General features: G+C 43.5%; 1 protein-coding gene across 7 annotated transcripts in view; it reads left to right on the forward strand.

Annotated features, from left to right (window-relative positions):
• Window positions 1-17,313, forward strand: part of COL6A3 (collagen type VI alpha 3 chain) — an 84,283-nt gene that overhangs the window by 13,543 nt on the left and 53,427 nt on the right. For 3 of the 7 annotated variants that reach the window (XM_046643653.1, XM_046643656.1, XM_046643655.1), the window contains 3 exons: window positions 3,523-3,640; window positions 5,158-5,775; window positions 12,168-12,770. In XM_046643653.1, coding sequence (XP_046499609.1) covers window positions 3,523-3,640; window positions 5,158-5,775; window positions 12,168-12,770 — 1,339 coding nt within the window. The remainder of the gene's footprint in view (window positions 1-3,522; window positions 3,641-5,157; window positions 5,776-12,167; window positions 12,771-17,313) is intronic. The other 4 variants (XM_046643657.1, XM_046643658.1, XM_046643659.1 and 1 more) reach the window with 2 other exon arrangements.

Here is a 17,313-nt window from a genome sequence, read left to right on the forward strand (position 1 = left end):
AAGCCTTCAATTTTTTCCCCATTGAGTATGATGTTAGCTGTGAGCTTTTCATATATGGCCTTTATTATGTTGAGGTAATTTCTTTCTATTCCTACTTCTTTAAGTGTTTTTCTCATGAAAGTATATTGAATTTTGTAAAATGCTTTTTTTCTGCATCAATTGACCTGATCATGTGGGTTTTGTCTTTCATTCTGTTAGTGTGGTGTATGACATTGATTGATTTTGTGTGTTGAACTGTCCTTGATTTCCAGGAATAAATCCCACTTGATCATTTACTACCTTTTGAATGTGATGTTAAATTTGGTTTGCTAGTATTTAGTTGAGAATTTTTGCATCAATATTTTTCAGATATATTGGTCTGTAGTTTTCTTTTCTTGTAGTATCTTTGTCTAATTTTGGTATCAGGGTAATGCTGGCCTTATAAAATGAAAGTTTGAAAGTGTTCCCTTTACTTCAATTTTTTGTAAGTGTTTGAGAAGGATTAGTGTTAATTCTTCTTTAAACGTTTACTGAAATTCTCCAGTGAAGCCATCTGGTCTTGGGCATTTTTGGGGGGTTTTTGACTACTGATTCAATCTCCTCACTCATTATAGGTCTATTCAGATTTTTAATTCCTTCATGATTCAGTCTTGGTAAGTTGTATGTTTCTAGAAATTTATCCATTTCTTCTAGGTTATCCAATTTGTTGACGGATTCCTGTTCTCACTTTTTCCAGGTTTCAGGGAGTGTTATTGATGTTCTCAATCTCTCAACAGTGATATATTTTGCAAGTCATTTCACATGCCCAACTTGCTCTCATTTCCCCTTGCCTCTCTCAGGGAAGAGTCAAACCTTTCCTGAGGTGGAGATTATAAAACCAATTCAGAACCATTTGGACTTTTAGGATTATAAGACAGAAAAAAAATCTCATTTGAAAATGTGCCATTTACTTGAAAACCAGAGATAGCTGTTTTTGATTTTCATTCACACTGATGATGGATGTCTTTTCATGTCATAATTCACTACAAGTTCTTATTTTTAACCTCCAACCCCTAACCAGGAGATATAAATGAGGATATAAATAAGGTAACCTAATCTCTGTAGATTAAACATATTTAGGTTTCTTAAACCAAACGGGATTTCCCACATAACTATAGTCTATACTATATCATTTCCAATATAAAATAGTACTTCCTGAAACTGAGTACAAGAAAAAATAACCAATGATATTAATTAGCACCCTGAACGTTTATGTTAATGTCGGGATTGGCTCTGGGCCCTCCCTAGACCCTCTTTGGAGAAAGTTTGATCATCTACATGTTCCAATCGTCTCACTTGGTCACAGGGAGGTGCTGAACCCATCCATCAAAGGCTTTCCACTTGCAGTTAAAGGAGTCCAAGGAAACAGACATCCACAAACCCTCTGGCCTGAGTCAGGTAGAGACCTGGGCAGGTGGCGATGCCTTTAGCTAGTGCTTTAGAGGAACAAGGACTTAACAAAATCAGACATGGGAATGAATAGCTCACTGCTCCTGAAGTGTGCATGTGAATAGCTGTCATTGAAGAAAGACTTCATGAAACATATATTTGGGGAGTTCTGGGTTAAATAAGGTGCGACAGGTTTCTTTGCTTTGTACTCTACTTCTCAAAGCTATTATATGTTAATGTATATTGTAACTCTTCCAGAAGGGACTTGTTATTCAATGCTCCTTAAACTCTGTTGCTCATGGAACCTCCTTGTCTTTCCCTAGAACTTTTCATGGAATGAATGTTCCATGAAATACACTTTGGGACTTGCTACAAAAACCTACCTTGGAAGAGAATGTAAGGAATGGTGGTTAGAATTCACTTAGTATCCATTCTGTGTCTGACCTTTAACAAGCAGACTGCTCCACAGTCCTCACAATTATTATTATTGCTCTGAAGTTATAGATGAAGAAACTGAGGCTGCAAGCAATTAAATGACCTGCCTAAGGTAGGGCTTGGTGGATCCAGGATCCAGGTTTATCTGCCTCCAAGCACCTTGTCTTTCCCCAACATAACTAGCTCCTCATTTGATTTCTAAAAAGCCCCAAATTCAGGCTATTGAGCTTGATTGATAAGTCATCACGGAGTATAAAAAAAGTTTTTCTTCATATCCTTTCCTCTTATTAGCCTTCAGAGTGGCCAGTGCCTTTTGAACGCCAAGGTATCCCTTAATATCTATGTGACTTGGACCAATTACTGTTTGAGCCGTAATTTCTTTATTGAAAGCATGAAGGTTAGCATCTACCTAGAGGGATGATGCAAAGATAAATGAGATAATTATGAAAAATGGCTCTTGACACATAGCAGGTGCTGAATAACTTTTGATGACATGACGGCAAAACCAGTGCTTTGATGACATTCTAGCTGACTCCTGCTGCCAACGTTCCTCTCCTCTAGCACTGTCACCCAAGCCCCTGGCCAGGAAGCCCCTGACCAGTCTGGATGAGGGTAAGAGAAGTCACTGGTACATAAGCACAGCTGCAGCCAGGACCAGCTCCATGATTTGTGGACCCAGTGCAAAAGGCCATAATCTGAAAGTTATTGGAAATTTTGATAGCTCCAGGAATGCATTAAACCAACCAACTGCACAGATCACGTACCCATGACCTAAGAAAAATTCTGGGGAACCAGAGCCTTGGGTCAAGGGGAGGAGAAAAGAAGGGCTGTTCTGGGAAAGGGACTTCAGCCCAGACCGAGAAGACCTAGGCCAGCTCTCTGAGGAGTTTTAAGGAGGCCCCAGGCCCCAGCTTATCCCATTGGATTGAGGATTGAAGGGTGAAGAGACTGACATGAAGGTTTCATGGGGGTGGGGCTGTTTTCTGGTTTGGGGTGGGGAGAGGGTGCTTTTCAGGGAAAAGATCTCGTGACACAGGCTTCTGAGCCCGTCTGAACATGATCTTGGCTGGTGGAAGTCCTGTTTGCAGCCACCAGCTGGTGTGTGGATACAGGAGACCATGCTGCAAGGTGGTCAGCCCTCAGGTCCAGTGTCACAGCCTTGTTAATTCAACATCCCTGGGCTTTTTCCATTCTTAGACTGGAGATTGGCACACGGCAAGTTTTTGTTGGAGGAAAAGAGCTAAATATTAATACAGAAGAAGAGCAAGATGTGCAATGGTCCAGATGCTGTGGTTGTATTTACACATGCTGTGATTTGGGCAAAGCCCCTTCTGTCCCTGAGCTGAAGCTTTCCTGTGGGATTCCTCCAAACGTGATACATAAAGGGAAGCTGGGCGTCACAAACCTGCCACTTTTTGTGCTTCTGGGCACCTTTACTCCTGACCCCCTCCTGTTCTGCCATTGGTTTAGTGACATGCTATCATTACCTGCCTCCATTTGAGAGGAAAAAGGTTCACTTGCATGGTTTTTAGCAATGGCTAAAGAAATACAGACACCAGATTCAAAGATTCTCGTTTCGTCAAAACAATTTTTCATAGGAGAGAGAAATTCCTGATTCACCGATTAGGAATCTGAGGGTCAAAACTCGATCATCCTCTTCGGCCCTGTTTTCTCTTGCAGGTGCTCTCTTGGTGCTTAGACAAATCCAAAATGAGGAAACATCGACATTTGCCCTTAGTGGCCATCTTTTACCTCTTTCTCTCAAGCTTTTCCTTCACTCGAGCCCAACAACAAGCAGGTAAGACCCAGCAACGTCTCTTAATGTTATTAAAAGGAATAGCGTTCTCTGATTTTAGATCTTAGACATCGTGAGTTTGGCAGGGAGCTTAGATATGCTTTTAAGAGTCAGCCGAGCCATTTATTACAGGATGTCACGTTGTTTGCAGATCTTTTCAGATTCTTTTTACCCAGTGAGAGGTGGTTTATTTTTTACTAAAACTTGGGTTTGATGTCTTGGACTTGGTTTGCGAGTGGTTTGTTTTCACATTGGGTGGGAACAGAAAGTTCGTATCACAAATACGTTACCATCTGAAGAGCTCTTCCACATTTCTGGCACTGGTTGGTCTCTGAACTCACAAAATCAGGAGAAGGCAACTATTGAGAGTAAAAGTTATTTTCTCTGAAAAAGAAAACAAACAAAGATCACCCTCTTTCTCTCTAACTCTGGACACAGAAAGATATTTTTCATCTAGAATCGTCAAAACATCGGTTTCCCAAAACTATTTAAAAAAATCGATCCTAATTAACCCTATTAAGAATCTGCCTCCAGAGTTTTAGAAAAGTGAGAGACGCTGCATGCATTATGAGCTCAGAAGGGTCCCTCTCCTTCCCTGGGGAGCTGGGCCTCTGATAGATTCTCCCACCGTGCTTGGTAGTTCTCAGATGGCGGGGAGCTGAGTGCCACCTCAATGGAAGGGGGTGTTGGTTGGGGTATTGGGTGAACCTGAGGTAAGTAGAGTCTGGGAGCCTGCTGTGTAGAGCCAGCCTGGCCCACAGCTGCAGAAGGGCCTTCCCCAGCCACCGACAGCCTGGCACCTGAGTCACCTGCTTCTCCTTTTGAGGGAGAACTAGATTCCTCTTTGAAAGAGAGAAATAATGTTTCACGTCTATGAAGGCTTTCCTGGCTCTGAAAAATATGTAGTAACGACTCAGGGTCCCTTTCTTCATGCTTAAATGTCAGAAAAATGAGACTTTGTCCTTCTTTACGTTTACACAAGTCTTCCTCACTTAAAGAAGACGTATTTATTGCATTTATTTTTTTCTTGCAAATTACCTGAAACATTGGAGGTTAGTTAAAGTAAAACAGTAGTAGTTTCACTATTCCTTCTTGTCAAGGCCCAGTTTCAGACATAAAACTGAAGAACGAATTCATAAGATGATGGTTGGTTATCTGGGATAGGATGTCCTTCCGGTCTGATCAGGTGGGTCTTGGGGCTCAAACTGCCACAAAGAATCAGGCTTGAATTAAAGGACACCCCAGGGGATGCTTTTTCCCATCTGGAGCCTGCTTCTGGCTCATGTATGCTGGTCATTGCATACAGAACTGGGGTCAATGATGGGCGCCCACAGCTCTTGAGTCCTCGTGTCCAGGTCCCTTCTTGTGAGGTAAGTCAGCTACGTGCCTGTGTGGCTAGTGAGGTATGCGTTATTTAGGAACAGCAGAGTGTAAACTGAATTAGCCTAGGCAGGCTTTACACTGATAGGAAGAAATTGCTTGAACAGGAGAAAAATCTAAACCAATGTCTTTTTTTAAAGATGTCAAAAATGGTGCCGCTGCCGATATAATATTTCTAGTGGATTCCTCTTGGAGCATTGGAAAGGAACATTTCCAACTTGTTCGAGAGTTTCTGTATGATGTTATAAAATCTTTAGCTGTGGGAGAAAATGATTTCCATTTTGCTCTGGTCCAGTTCAACGGCAACCCACATACTGAGTTCCTGTTAAATACGTATCGTACTAAGCAAGAAGTCCTCTCTCATATTTCCAACATGTCTTATATTGGGGGAAGCAATCAGACTGGAAAAGGATTAGAATACGTAATGCAAACTCACCTCACTCAGGCTGCTGGAAGCCGGGCCAGTGATGGAGTCCCTCAGGTTATCGTAGTATTAACCGATGGACACTCGGAGGACGGCCTTGCTCTGCCCACAGCGGAACTTAAGTCTGCTGATGTTAACGTGTTTGCAATTGGAGTTGAGGATGCAGATGAAGGAGCGTTAAAAGAAATAGCAAGTGAACCGCTCAATATGCATGTGTTCAACCTAGAGAATTTTACCTCACTTCATGACATAGTAGGAAACTTAGTGTCCTGTGTGCATTCATCCGTGACTCCAGGAAGGGCTGGAGACACAGGGACCCTTAAAGACATCACAGGTAATGGCGACCTCGCCAAGCTGCTGCCTGCCTTGCTATTCTTTGGAGATGAGCTTGGCAACTGCTGGCATTAAAGCTACATTATGGCTGAAAGAGGGTGGGTGGATTAGGGAAGAGATGACTATTCACAGGTTTAAAAACAAAGGTTTGAATAATCTCTGTAGTCCCCTTCTAAAACAGAGCATTCACCTACAGCTGAGAGGAGTTCTTTGTTTTTGAAGCAATTCATATTCTAACTCTAAAAAACCAAACTTGATATTATGATCCCACAAGAGGTATTTCTACCTTCCTTGGAAAGGAAAGCCCTGGCGTGGCTAAGTAGGCATCTGACAAAAATCCCTCCATTTGTTATTGGGACAAAGGGCCCGAGTCCTTTACAGAAAACTTCATGTCTGAGGGAGCATGAGCTGAGGCAGAGAGCGTGTCCACTTTTGTGTCCAATGGGATAACATACAGAGCTCCTCTTTTCCACTCTATAGAATTTATTTCAGAGAATTGATGGAATTAGAATGGTAAGAAACCTTTGATATGATCCAGTCCAAATCTATTTTGAAGAAATTGAGTCCTGGAGGGTAAGTGACACACAGAAGGTGGAAGAACCAGAACTGGGGGCCCTTATGTTTCAGCTTTAGGTCTGTTCTTACTTCTCCTCCATGCTATGACCATGGCTGTGCCTGTAGAGACTCTTATGATTCCAATGACCATCATCATTGCCACCCTGGAAGCCATTGATAACGCATAGATGTTATATTGACGTGTCATTGCACAGTGACATGTGTGGAACTAATTGGCTGGCAAGTTATTTAACCAGTCAAACCCATTAGCTCTCTTTCTAGTGCTAGGTGCCTAAAAGACTGAGAGGGAAGGAATTTGATATGGAAAACATCAAATGTATTGTACCGCAGCATTTTGACAAATGCCCAGGGTTAGGCTTACTCATTAGCGATGGGCAGGGCAGAGACACCTCCTTTTGTCGAGAAATGAGTCCATGTAGCCATTTGAAAGTTGATAGCAGAGAATTCTAGGAGAATGGGCAGGGAGTTATGGTGGAACCAAGAACCTCAGGGCAAAGATGAGCTCCTGAAGGAGAGAATCATGTCCTCTGGAATGGAGTGAAGGGAAGAGAAAGGGGCTGTGTTTCTAAGATTTTGAGGTGGATAGGAGGGAAGCTGAGAAAGTTCAGGTAGGGTTAGCATCAATCATCTCAAAAAGAGAAGATGCCAGAGGGAGAGAGGCCGTGGTGTTTGGGAGCTTGGAGACATTGGAGTTATTTTGAACAGCTGCTGCAGGGCTGTGAGGAAGGGACCACAAATTGCGCAGGAAGCAACTGCTGCCTTGTAGTGATGATCAGTTATGGGCAGAGATTATGAGACTGTGGTCTTCTCCATTAGCACAGCACCTGACCTTCTGCAGGTATCTCAGGCACTCTTGGAATAAAAGGAGTTACCAGGTTTGGAGCTTGCAAAGAGAATAATAGAGAGGCAAATCCAGTATGAGAAGGAAATCCAGTATGGTGGCATGTAAATTCCTGAAATAGCCCGCCCTGGCTGGGCAGGGAAGCAGATGAGAGCTGCATGCGTTGGGAGACTTCTGAAGAGCCAGAGGATGAGAAGCTAGGATGAGGGGGAAGAGTCCTAGAGGCAGCTGAGTGTGTAAATAGGAGGACACTGCCATGTGTATGGAGGGAGACTTGGAAGGCAGATCATGGGAGTGGAGGAGTTTCAAGTGATGCTTGCAGAGTGGGTGTCATGTGCTTAGGATGCAACAGGCAGAGGACCATTGGGGATAGGGCAGTTGGGGTCTTGAGAGTCTGGTGCTCAGGAGAGCTGTCCATATAGACGTTAAAGTCTCTGGAGATGACCAGAAGGTATGTGGCGTGGACGCAAGCTGAGCATAATGTAACTGAAATCATTTAGGAAGACTGGAGAATCCCTTCAGTGTATGACAAAGAAGTGGATAATTTTCTGAATGAACGTAGAGTGAATGGACAATCAGGGCCCAATAGACAGGCATAGCACAGAGGAAGTGATCATAGGGAGCAAGGTTTACGGTCCACTTTTCTCCTAAGCTTTTGCAAGTGGTTCCCACCAAGAGGGTTTCAGAGACAGGAGGCAGGAGGTGAGGTGAGTGGCAGAAAGTCAGTCCCTTTTTAGTTCAAGATGGTAGATGAAACGAGAAGGAGAAAGAGTTGAGATTTTGAGGCATAAATCAGCTATCTAAAGGGCCACATGGGAGAGACATCTAGAAGGACAGAAGGGACAGGAGGAGTCTACAGGAAGGTAGAACTTTCTGTATTGTGATCAGAACAATTGGGAAATTGTAGGTAAACAGTACTAGACTTCAGTTTTTCATGACAGAGGTTCAGAAAGCAAGGGATGGGGAACGAGATGACTAGATGTTGGGAGAAAGGAACCAGCAGTCTTAGGCACACAGAGCTTGGTTCAGAGAAGGGTTTCAGAACCAACCAATCCCAAGGTGTTTCAGGATATTGTTTATAAAATGGTTTCCCCAATGGTTACTCATGGTTTCAGCTTTGATAAGGGTGGGAGTGCTAATGCCCCTACCAGAGGGTCTACTTCTAATAGAGAGGAGCAAGTGACAGTCCGTATTACTTATATTTCACACCAAAAAGTGCTCCCTACTTCAAATGACATACTTCACCTCTGTATTATGACACAAGTGTTGATCCTGCCTGTGGGACCCTTGAGGGCATCCCAAACCAAACACTCCAGGTTACAAGGAAATGCCAAGAGGGTATCTATAATGACCTACTCTGTTCGCTACAATATTCTTGGTGTCAATAATTCACTAAACATCACATTTCTGAATACGGGGATAATAACGAATCCATGTCAAAAACAGTGAAGGGGATCAGTGAAGAAATGGGACATCTTTTCTTTATTGATGTTTCGGCCAACTCAGGAAAAGGAGTGGATGAGTTGGCCTTTATATTTAACCACTATATGAATGACAATCAGATTGCCGTATGAATGCTAAATGAGCCTATCGACATAGCGTGTTTCCACACAGATGATAAAACCTTTGTTTTTATGCCAAGAAAGCATCTCTGTCTTCTAGTGTCCAAGCCACTAGCAGCACCGGTGTGGAATATTAATCCGTTTATGTTGTCTTTTCTAATTAACTTCACTGTGCAATTCCTCTAGTATCATGTCCCCCTGCATGTTCCACAGGGAGAAAAGAATAATTCTCTGCTTATAGTCTTTGGCAAAGGGAGTTAGGAGGGTGTTACAGAGATTGCTAGTAAGTTAGGGCCATTTCTTCCCATTGCCTGTCCACTAGGTAACTTTTCTCCATGAATATACACAGTCATGCACTGCATAATGGCGTTTCGGTCAATGACAGACTGTATATATGACAGTGGTCCCACAAGATTAGTACCACACAGCTGAGGTGTGTAGCAGGCTATACCGTCTAGGTGTGTGGAAGTGGAAGTGTGGAAGTGCACTCTATGATGTTTGCACAACAATGAAATCACCGAACGATATACTTCTTATAACATATCCCCATCGTTAAGCGATGCATGACTGCACATGTATACAATGTGAAGGATTGCCGCTGTCCTAAATGAACTCCACTCAAATAATCAACTTCTAAAAGTTGTGTTTTTAAAACTATCTTTTATAAATGGATATAAGATACAAAATCTTTATACCGAAGCGAAAGCTAAGGGTGATCTATGAGCAGGGCAGATTTCAACATGAGCTCTCTTTTCTCTGCAAAATATAAAGATTTCAAAAACTCATAAAACCTGTCTACAATTTTGTGTTTGTATAGGAAATACAGAAAAAGGAATCATCCCGTGAGCTAAGGAAGGCAGTGTGCCCACACTAATGTGCTCAGGAAAATAGCATTTCCAACGTTGTTAAGGGAGCCTATGATTTTTCCAAGGACACTGCGAAATTTTTCCATAGAAAATGCCACAGAAGGTGTGATAATAAGCCATAAAAGCAGAAAACCAGACAACTTCACATTTTTAATTTTAGACAGATCTGATTACTCTTAGAGATAATATTGATCATTGGTGTGCCTTGCTGTACGCAAGAACCTGGGGTTCTTCTATCTATTTGAGGCTTCGGCTCTCCTGGGTAACACAGCATGCCCTTGTGTGTCCCATCATTGTGTGCGTAAGAAGACAATGTTGTTTTTTCAGTGATGACAAATTATCCAACATTTTTCTATGACTCGCTGCTGTTCAGCTTTTTAGAAGAGAAATAATCAAGGGTTTTCCCTCAAGGTTCATTTATCTTATTTATACGATTGTAAATTACAATCAGAAAGTAAGTAATAAATGAATAAGGAATGTGTCATTCTGAGATTTAGGTATCATTTTTCTATTATTGACCCTGGGATCATTGTTAATCCTCCTTTTAAATGTCTCGCTATGTTGTGTAAGTGACAGATCTTCCTTTGTCCCTTGGGGTTACTGGTTTAGGTTTGGGAAATGTTGCAGGACTTTGTGGTATGGACTGCAGGGCCTCTAGCTTGTGTGATGACCTGAGCATTTCTACGGCCTGTTATGTGGTTCACACTGCTAGTATGGCAACTTCCAAAATCCTTCAGGAATCAGGTTTTAGCTAAAGAGAGGCAAATACTTTGGAATTCTTAGCAAAGGTCCAGTCTGATGTAACACTTGTGTGTGACAATTTTTAAAAACACAAGATCTTAATTACTGTAGTAAAAATTACCCTTCTCATAAGACCTTATAAGATATTTCCAAGTTAACATTACAAGATATTTCCAAGTTAATATTACAAGATATATTCCAGTTAATGTCTCTCTGTATGCAAGGAATTCATCAGCAAAAGTGTTGTCAGGGATTTTGTGTCTGTAAAGGAAGGAAGAGCAGTTCTGATGCTAACAATCCCTGGGTCAGCTCTCACAATGAGAGAGCTTGGGTTAGAACGTGATTTCACTACAGCAAAATTCTTCAATTTTGCGAGACAAGATTTGTATTCTGTTTCCATAGTAAAAATGAAAGCAATTTTGTTGGAACAAGGAAAAATTAGTTTTAAGTACAAAATTTTCAGCCTCATGAAAAAGATCAGCATGAATGATCTTACCTGTAATATTGCAATTACACCCCAAATATAGCTTCTCGAAATCCTAGGGTATAAATATTACATATGCTCACGTGAAATCTCTTCCTGTTCCTCACACTCACTTAGGTTATTAAAAACATTTACTAGAATAATTTTGCTTTCCCTGTAGTTTAAATCAGTCTGATTTAAACGTTCTAGCTAGGCCTTTGAAATATTCTACTCAGGTTTGTAGATTTACTGATGGCTATTTCTCGCTCAGTGCTTCTGTGAAGCCCCCATTCTCTGTAATGGAATGGAAATTTCATGTTTGACATTGTGGGGAGAAAAGAGATCTTGGTCATCCATTTTTATGTCCATTGTATAAGCCCAGAGCTAATTCTGATTAAGGGTTTGTTAGACGCTCCCAGTCTTGCTAGGCTATCAGTTTAGGACGTCATAAAAATAAGGTTGGATAATTATGTCATGACTGGTTTCATATCATCCTGCTTAACATCGTTCTGCATTGTGTGACTGAGTATAGAGGCAATGGCAGGAAGAAATATATAAAACACCTAGCCGACTCCCAGACCTGCAACTGAGTTTCATGCAACGAAATGCCATACGTGACAAGACCATCAAACCAAAAATTGATCAGGGTATTTTTAAAAGTAATTAATTTACTATGAATTCAATTAATTTTAGTTAATTACTTTAAGTGTAGCTTGAGTTGTTCCTTTCAAATTCACAAAGTTGCATGTGTGCCGCCATTTTGGCTTTTAAAGAAAAAAAGGAGAAACAGCAGTTGCTCAAGGAATCGAGTGGTTAACATACTGAGATGATGAGTCTCCAAACCCTGAATCTGAGATTCTGCCTTGTAGCGGTGCACTTGGACAAAGAACGTTCTCAAAATCACTTGAGGATTATAAAGGAAATGTCCCCAAATTAGAAATCGTGTTTGGACCTTTGTTAATGTACTCGTTAATCTTCTCCTGTGGGTATGGTAATGCAACTACATTTCCCTCCAAATTTAGTAGAAACTTCTAGAATATGTATCCAGGATTTCTCCCTCATGAAAGTGAATATGATGTTTTAAAATTTAACTACAAAGATGGCACAAGTGAAAATTTGATCAACATGTTCCTATTTCACACCATCATTTCTAAGAAGTTGCCTCTTATCCTTTCCGAATGCAGAACTAAAAGAGAATTTCACGTTCCTTAATCAACATGTGTTTTGTTTGTCCATATTTCGTGTTTCTCATTGGTTTCCAAAGAAACATGTCAGAACACTGAACGGTGCATGTGGTCACTTGTTCTAACGCTTTCACATTTTTTGCATTTCTTTCTTTTAAAGCACAAGACTCTGCTGACATTATTTTCCTTATTGATGGATCAAACAACACCGGAAGTGTCAATTTCGCAGTCATTCGCGACTTCCTTGTAAATCTCCTTGAGAGACTCTCAATCGGAACCCAGCAGATCCGAGTGGGGGTGGTCCAGTATAGTGATGAGCCCAGAACCATGTTCTCCTTGGACTCCTACTCCACCAAGGCTCAGGTTCTGGATGCAGTGAAAGCCCTTGGGTTCACTGGTGGGGAGTTGGCCAATGTCGGCCTTGCCCTTGATTTCGTGGTGGAGAATCACTTTACCCGGGCAGGAGGCAGCCGAGTGGAGGAAGGGGTTCCCCAGGTGCTGGTCCTTATAAGTGCCGGGCCTTCTAGTGACGAGATCCGCGACGGGGTGGTAGCGCTGAAGCAGGCTAGCATATTCTCATTTGGCCTCGGCGCCCAGGCCGCCTCCAAGGCAGAGCTTCAGCACATAGCTACCAATGACAACATGGTGTTTACTGTCCCGGAATTCCGTAGCTTTGGGGACCTCCAAGAGCAATTACTGCTGTACATTGTTGGCGTGGCCCAAAGGCGCATTGTCTTGCAACCGCCAACCATTGTCACACAAGGTACGTATGCTCTTCTTGCCATCTGTGTGGGAGTGGGGTGTTTTGTGTGTTGGGTTTTTAGAAGTAAGGCGGGCACCTTACAGAATGATTGGCCTCAGGAGAACCTGTAAGTACCCACAGCCGAGTCCTTCCGAGGCGAGCTGGCTCTTGGATGCGATGATGGTGACTGTTGTAGTGTTCGAAGAAATGAAAGACCCATGTGTGAGTGGGAAGCTCGTGTTAGAGAATGAGTTGTTGAGAAAGGATGCTTTTAATACTTGTAATTCAACAAAGCTTTTGCTTTGAGATTATTAAATACCACTGTATTTTCAACTTATGATGCAGTCATCCTAAAAATGGATCTCAGGGCTCATTACTGTTATGGGAAAGTAACTCCAGGATAATGGCATTGGCCTCTAAAAGTCAGTACGTTAGAAATGCGCGCATAGATACGTGAGGGCTCTCTCCCCAAGTCCTGTTTGTGTGGATTATTGAGAGTTGCACTTCTGAAGGTAAGAAATAACAAAGCTCCCGCTTGGTAGAATATTAATAAAAAACTCTTTTCCTGTGTTCATCAAATTCAGGAGTAGTTCTTTTGACCGGAGAGATTATGATATATACTCAGATGGAGGGCCTTTCGCAGAAAAGCCCAGCTGGAGTCATTGAAGAAATGTAAAACTAACCAAGTCACATAACAAGTATACATTTAACAAATGTAGGCAGTGGGAAGCGAATTTCAAAATTTAAACAAGACTGCAGTGTGCTTGGTGGTGTGGCAGTTAAAAATCAGGCAGATCCGGTTGTACCAAGTTCCTTTAACTAGTGATTTTATTAACAATGGTATTTAGCTTACTACTGGGTGGGGTAAATTAGAATTGAAGTGAAATTACATGCAGAAAGTTCTCTCGATAATTTTAGATGTCCCTCTCATTGGAATACAAACTAGTAAGGTTCCTCTGGGCTTGCATAGATTTGGAAACAAGCAAATTATTTCCACAGATTTTGTACGCACTGAGAAAGCCCCATGGCTGCATTGGAAGAGCTGGCCTTTGGTGCTGGGTCTTACGTTAGCCAGCTGTGTGATCCTGGGCAGGCCACACAACCTCTCTGGGCTCCAGTTGCTTGAATTTATGATAATGGAGTTATACCAGATGAAGATATTTCTCTTCTAGGAGAAGTCTCAAATTCTTTCTTATTTATGGGCAGCACATTGCCCCCATTTCAATTTTCCCTAGCTAACTGGAGTATTAACTCCTCGTTTACAAACATCGTCTTTAATATTTGTGATTAACTGGTAAATATTCAACAAACATTCTTGGCTATCCAGTATGTGCCTGACACTATGCTAAACATTGGAGACATAGTGCTGGTGGATGAGACCAACGTGGCTGCTGGCTTGTTACAGTATAATGGGGAGATAGATAATAAAAATATAAACCAACAACCCAACAAAATGCCCCCAGAGTGTGATAAGTTAGATGAGGACGCTGAAGGGGACCATCATGGAAAGAATGCCGGAGGAGAGGTTTGGAGAAGGGGACCAGGGAAGGCTGGTCTGAGAAGCTGCAGGATGGGAAGATGAAGACGAAGAGTAGAGGGAGGGATGTTCCAGGTGTGGTGGTCCTGTAACATGAAGGAGGCTGGACCCCTCCCAGAGCTGCTGGAAGGCTGCAGGGCAGGAGCTTGCTTGAGGCATGGATGCTGGAGAAGCCACTAGTTTAGGGCACAAGCATCCACGGCTTTATCGTGGGCACATCAAGTTTGAGGTGAGCCTGGGAGTTGGGTACTGACATTTGCAGGTGGGTTGAGAGGGGTGGTCTGGGAGTGTGGATAGGGAAGAGAGGAGGCCTCGGGGACCAGGCTGCAGGAACTGTACTGGTATGGCTGGGTGTGGAAAGGAATGCTCTGGAGAGGAACTGGGGAGGAGCAGTCAATGATGTGGGGAGACAAGAGAGCATGGGGGGGTCAGAAGCCAGGTGAGGATGTGTCTCAAGGGCAGAGAGTTTGCTTGGGCCCCAAACTGCTGAGAAGCTGAGTACAATGCAGACCAGGAGCACCCACTGCATGTCCACATGGAGGTCACTGATGGCCCCGGCAGCTAGTCTCAGGGGAGCGATGGTGGTGGTGTGGGGAGAAGAGATGGAAGACGCACAGTGAGGCGAGAAGACAAGTCTGACACTGGAGGTTGTGGTATATGTGGTGAGAGCTCGCCTCCAGTGGCTTCTATTTTCTCGGTGACCTGAGGTAAGATGGTTGTGTGGGAGGGGTAGTGGGACAGGTTTGAGCAGAGAGCGGAGAATGAAATAGTCCTTCTGGAGGATGGGAAAGGCAAGCTTCCTGGAGAACAACTGACCACAGGCTGGTGTTGGTGGTCACCCGTGTGTGGTCTGGGGGTTCCACACACCGAGGTTGTGTGATTTTCTCAGGAATGTCTAGCTGCCTAGGGGACACGTGGAGAGGAGAGAGGAGCAGGATGAAGGCTTTGCCAGGAGTGTCTGATGGAGGGAAGGGACAAAGGAACCTAGGGCAAAGCCATGAAGATGGACCCAATAGTGAGGGACTTGAAGTCAGAAAGGGGCTGATTGAGAGTGAGAGAGAACAGATTTGGGGCCTCCTTGTGGCTGAAGAAAGGGTGGAGCACGCGTGAGCTGGAGGGAAGACGCCAGACAAAGGGTCGGGTGAGTGAGATTTCAGAGGTGGGGCAATGTCTGGAGACAATAAGGCCAGGTGTGGCCCTAGAAGCAGGTGCTGGGGGCACAGGAGGACATGCTTTATTGGAGGTCAGGGTCCCTGAGTCACTGAGAAGAGCAGCCTAAGAGTAGCCTCCAGTCACTGTAAGAGTAGGGTGGAGAGGAAGGCAGCACTGAGGACGAGTGCTGGGGGTCTGGACGTTTGAGGAGAATTTGCTTGAAAATAGTAGCATGAGAGAGCAAGGACAGTCACCCTGGTCCTGGGCTTGTGAGGGCTGCAGGGGAAGCTGCGTCATGGGGGATGTGCTGGTTTCGGTCAACATGGAGGTGAGGGCTGAAGCCAACAGATTAGCGGGACCTTCAGTTTCACCTCCCCACAAGGGTGTTTCAAACCTAGTCACAGCAGAACCGTGCGAAAGAGAGAAGACAGCTCTGTTTGGGTTGGCATCTCATGTCAGGAAGAAGGATGTCTCCTACTGGAAGGGGACGGGAGGGCTGCCTCTCGGCCAGGTGAGGTGAGTCAGCCTGGGGATGGGGGGGAGGTGAAGGGTGATCTGTGTTTCTATTCATCCATCATACACGTTATATACATCTTGTGGAATGTAGGAATCTCTGCATTTATGATAGCAACATCAACTTCTACATCTATGGTATGGAAGGGGGTGTGTGTGTGTGAAAGAGTGTGGATCCAGGTGTGCTCACCTTGTATGTGCATAAAAGGCACACATGTAGTTGTCTGTGTAGCTGTGTAGATGCCTTTTATGACCAGTGGCGCAAAGGAGAGGGAGAACGAGAAGGCAGGGCGTGTGGCTCTTGGTGTTTTTCAGGCCGCACGTATAGTGACAGTTCCACCTGTCTGCAGGTCTCTATGGAGAGCATGAGGACTTGGAACTCATTGTTTATACCACAGCTTGATGCCAAAGCAATGTCCCCATGTGCCTGTCCCTGGATGTGTTGTATCTATGTGTGCATTTACATGTGTTCTCTTAAAGAGGGACCAATGATGTCAATAGAGTCAAGTGTCGAGTGAATTTGTGTTACATAGAATCTATCTGACTGTATGGAGTGATGGAGGCCTCCTCACGTCCCAATAATTATTTAATAGCTTGCAAACACTCTTGCCTCAGCTTTAACCATTTATGTTCTCCTGAGTCTGGGAAGCCCTATTGGGTTTCTGGACTGGGTGTTGTGGTCTGATACAACTCCTTGTTCCCGAGACCCAGGCGGGCTGCCTATGCTTCGATGCAACAGGTGGAGAGAAGTTCTCAGTCACTTCCTGGCAGTGATCTTGTTGATAACTGTCGTGTTTTGGCTTTGTGGTTTGTCTTTACGTTATCACAGTCTGAACATTTAACTTAGGACCCTCACAACGCAGGTCTCTGAGATGAAAATACTCCTGTGTCACCTGTTGGTTTTGACATCAATTTCCTTCTTATATTTTATGAAGCCGAGTAATTGGCTTCTTTTTTCTTTGCCTGAGAAATCAAGTCATGGAAACAGACCTGAAGGGAGTGGGGATGTTCATGCTCTTTTAGCTTCTTCACTTGGGGATAGGTGTTTGTGAAATCAAGATTGTGAAACCAAGGACCCTCTGCGCAGACACTGATCTTCTTTTATTTGAGTCACGGGCTTCATTCTGACCTCTAAAATCCAAGCGATAGATTTATGGCAGAAAAGAACTTTCCGACTTTTACAGTGACAATGTGCTAAATAGGTGGCTACTAAAACTAAATTTGTTTTTGTGCAACTATTTTGTAAAAGGTACTAAGAGTGCGTGGTGAGGGTGGGCCCCCCTGCCATCCCATGAGGAAGGATGTAGCTGTAACTAATGTGTGTGTTGTGAGGAAGTCCTCAGGGGCTCCCACTGACGTCAC

The sequence above is a fragment of the Equus quagga genome, chromosome 17 (genome assembly GCF_021613505.1).
Source record: "Equus quagga isolate Etosha38 chromosome 17, UCLA_HA_Equagga_1.0, whole genome shotgun sequence".
Taxonomy (NCBI): domain Eukaryota; kingdom Metazoa; phylum Chordata; class Mammalia; order Perissodactyla; family Equidae; genus Equus; species Equus quagga.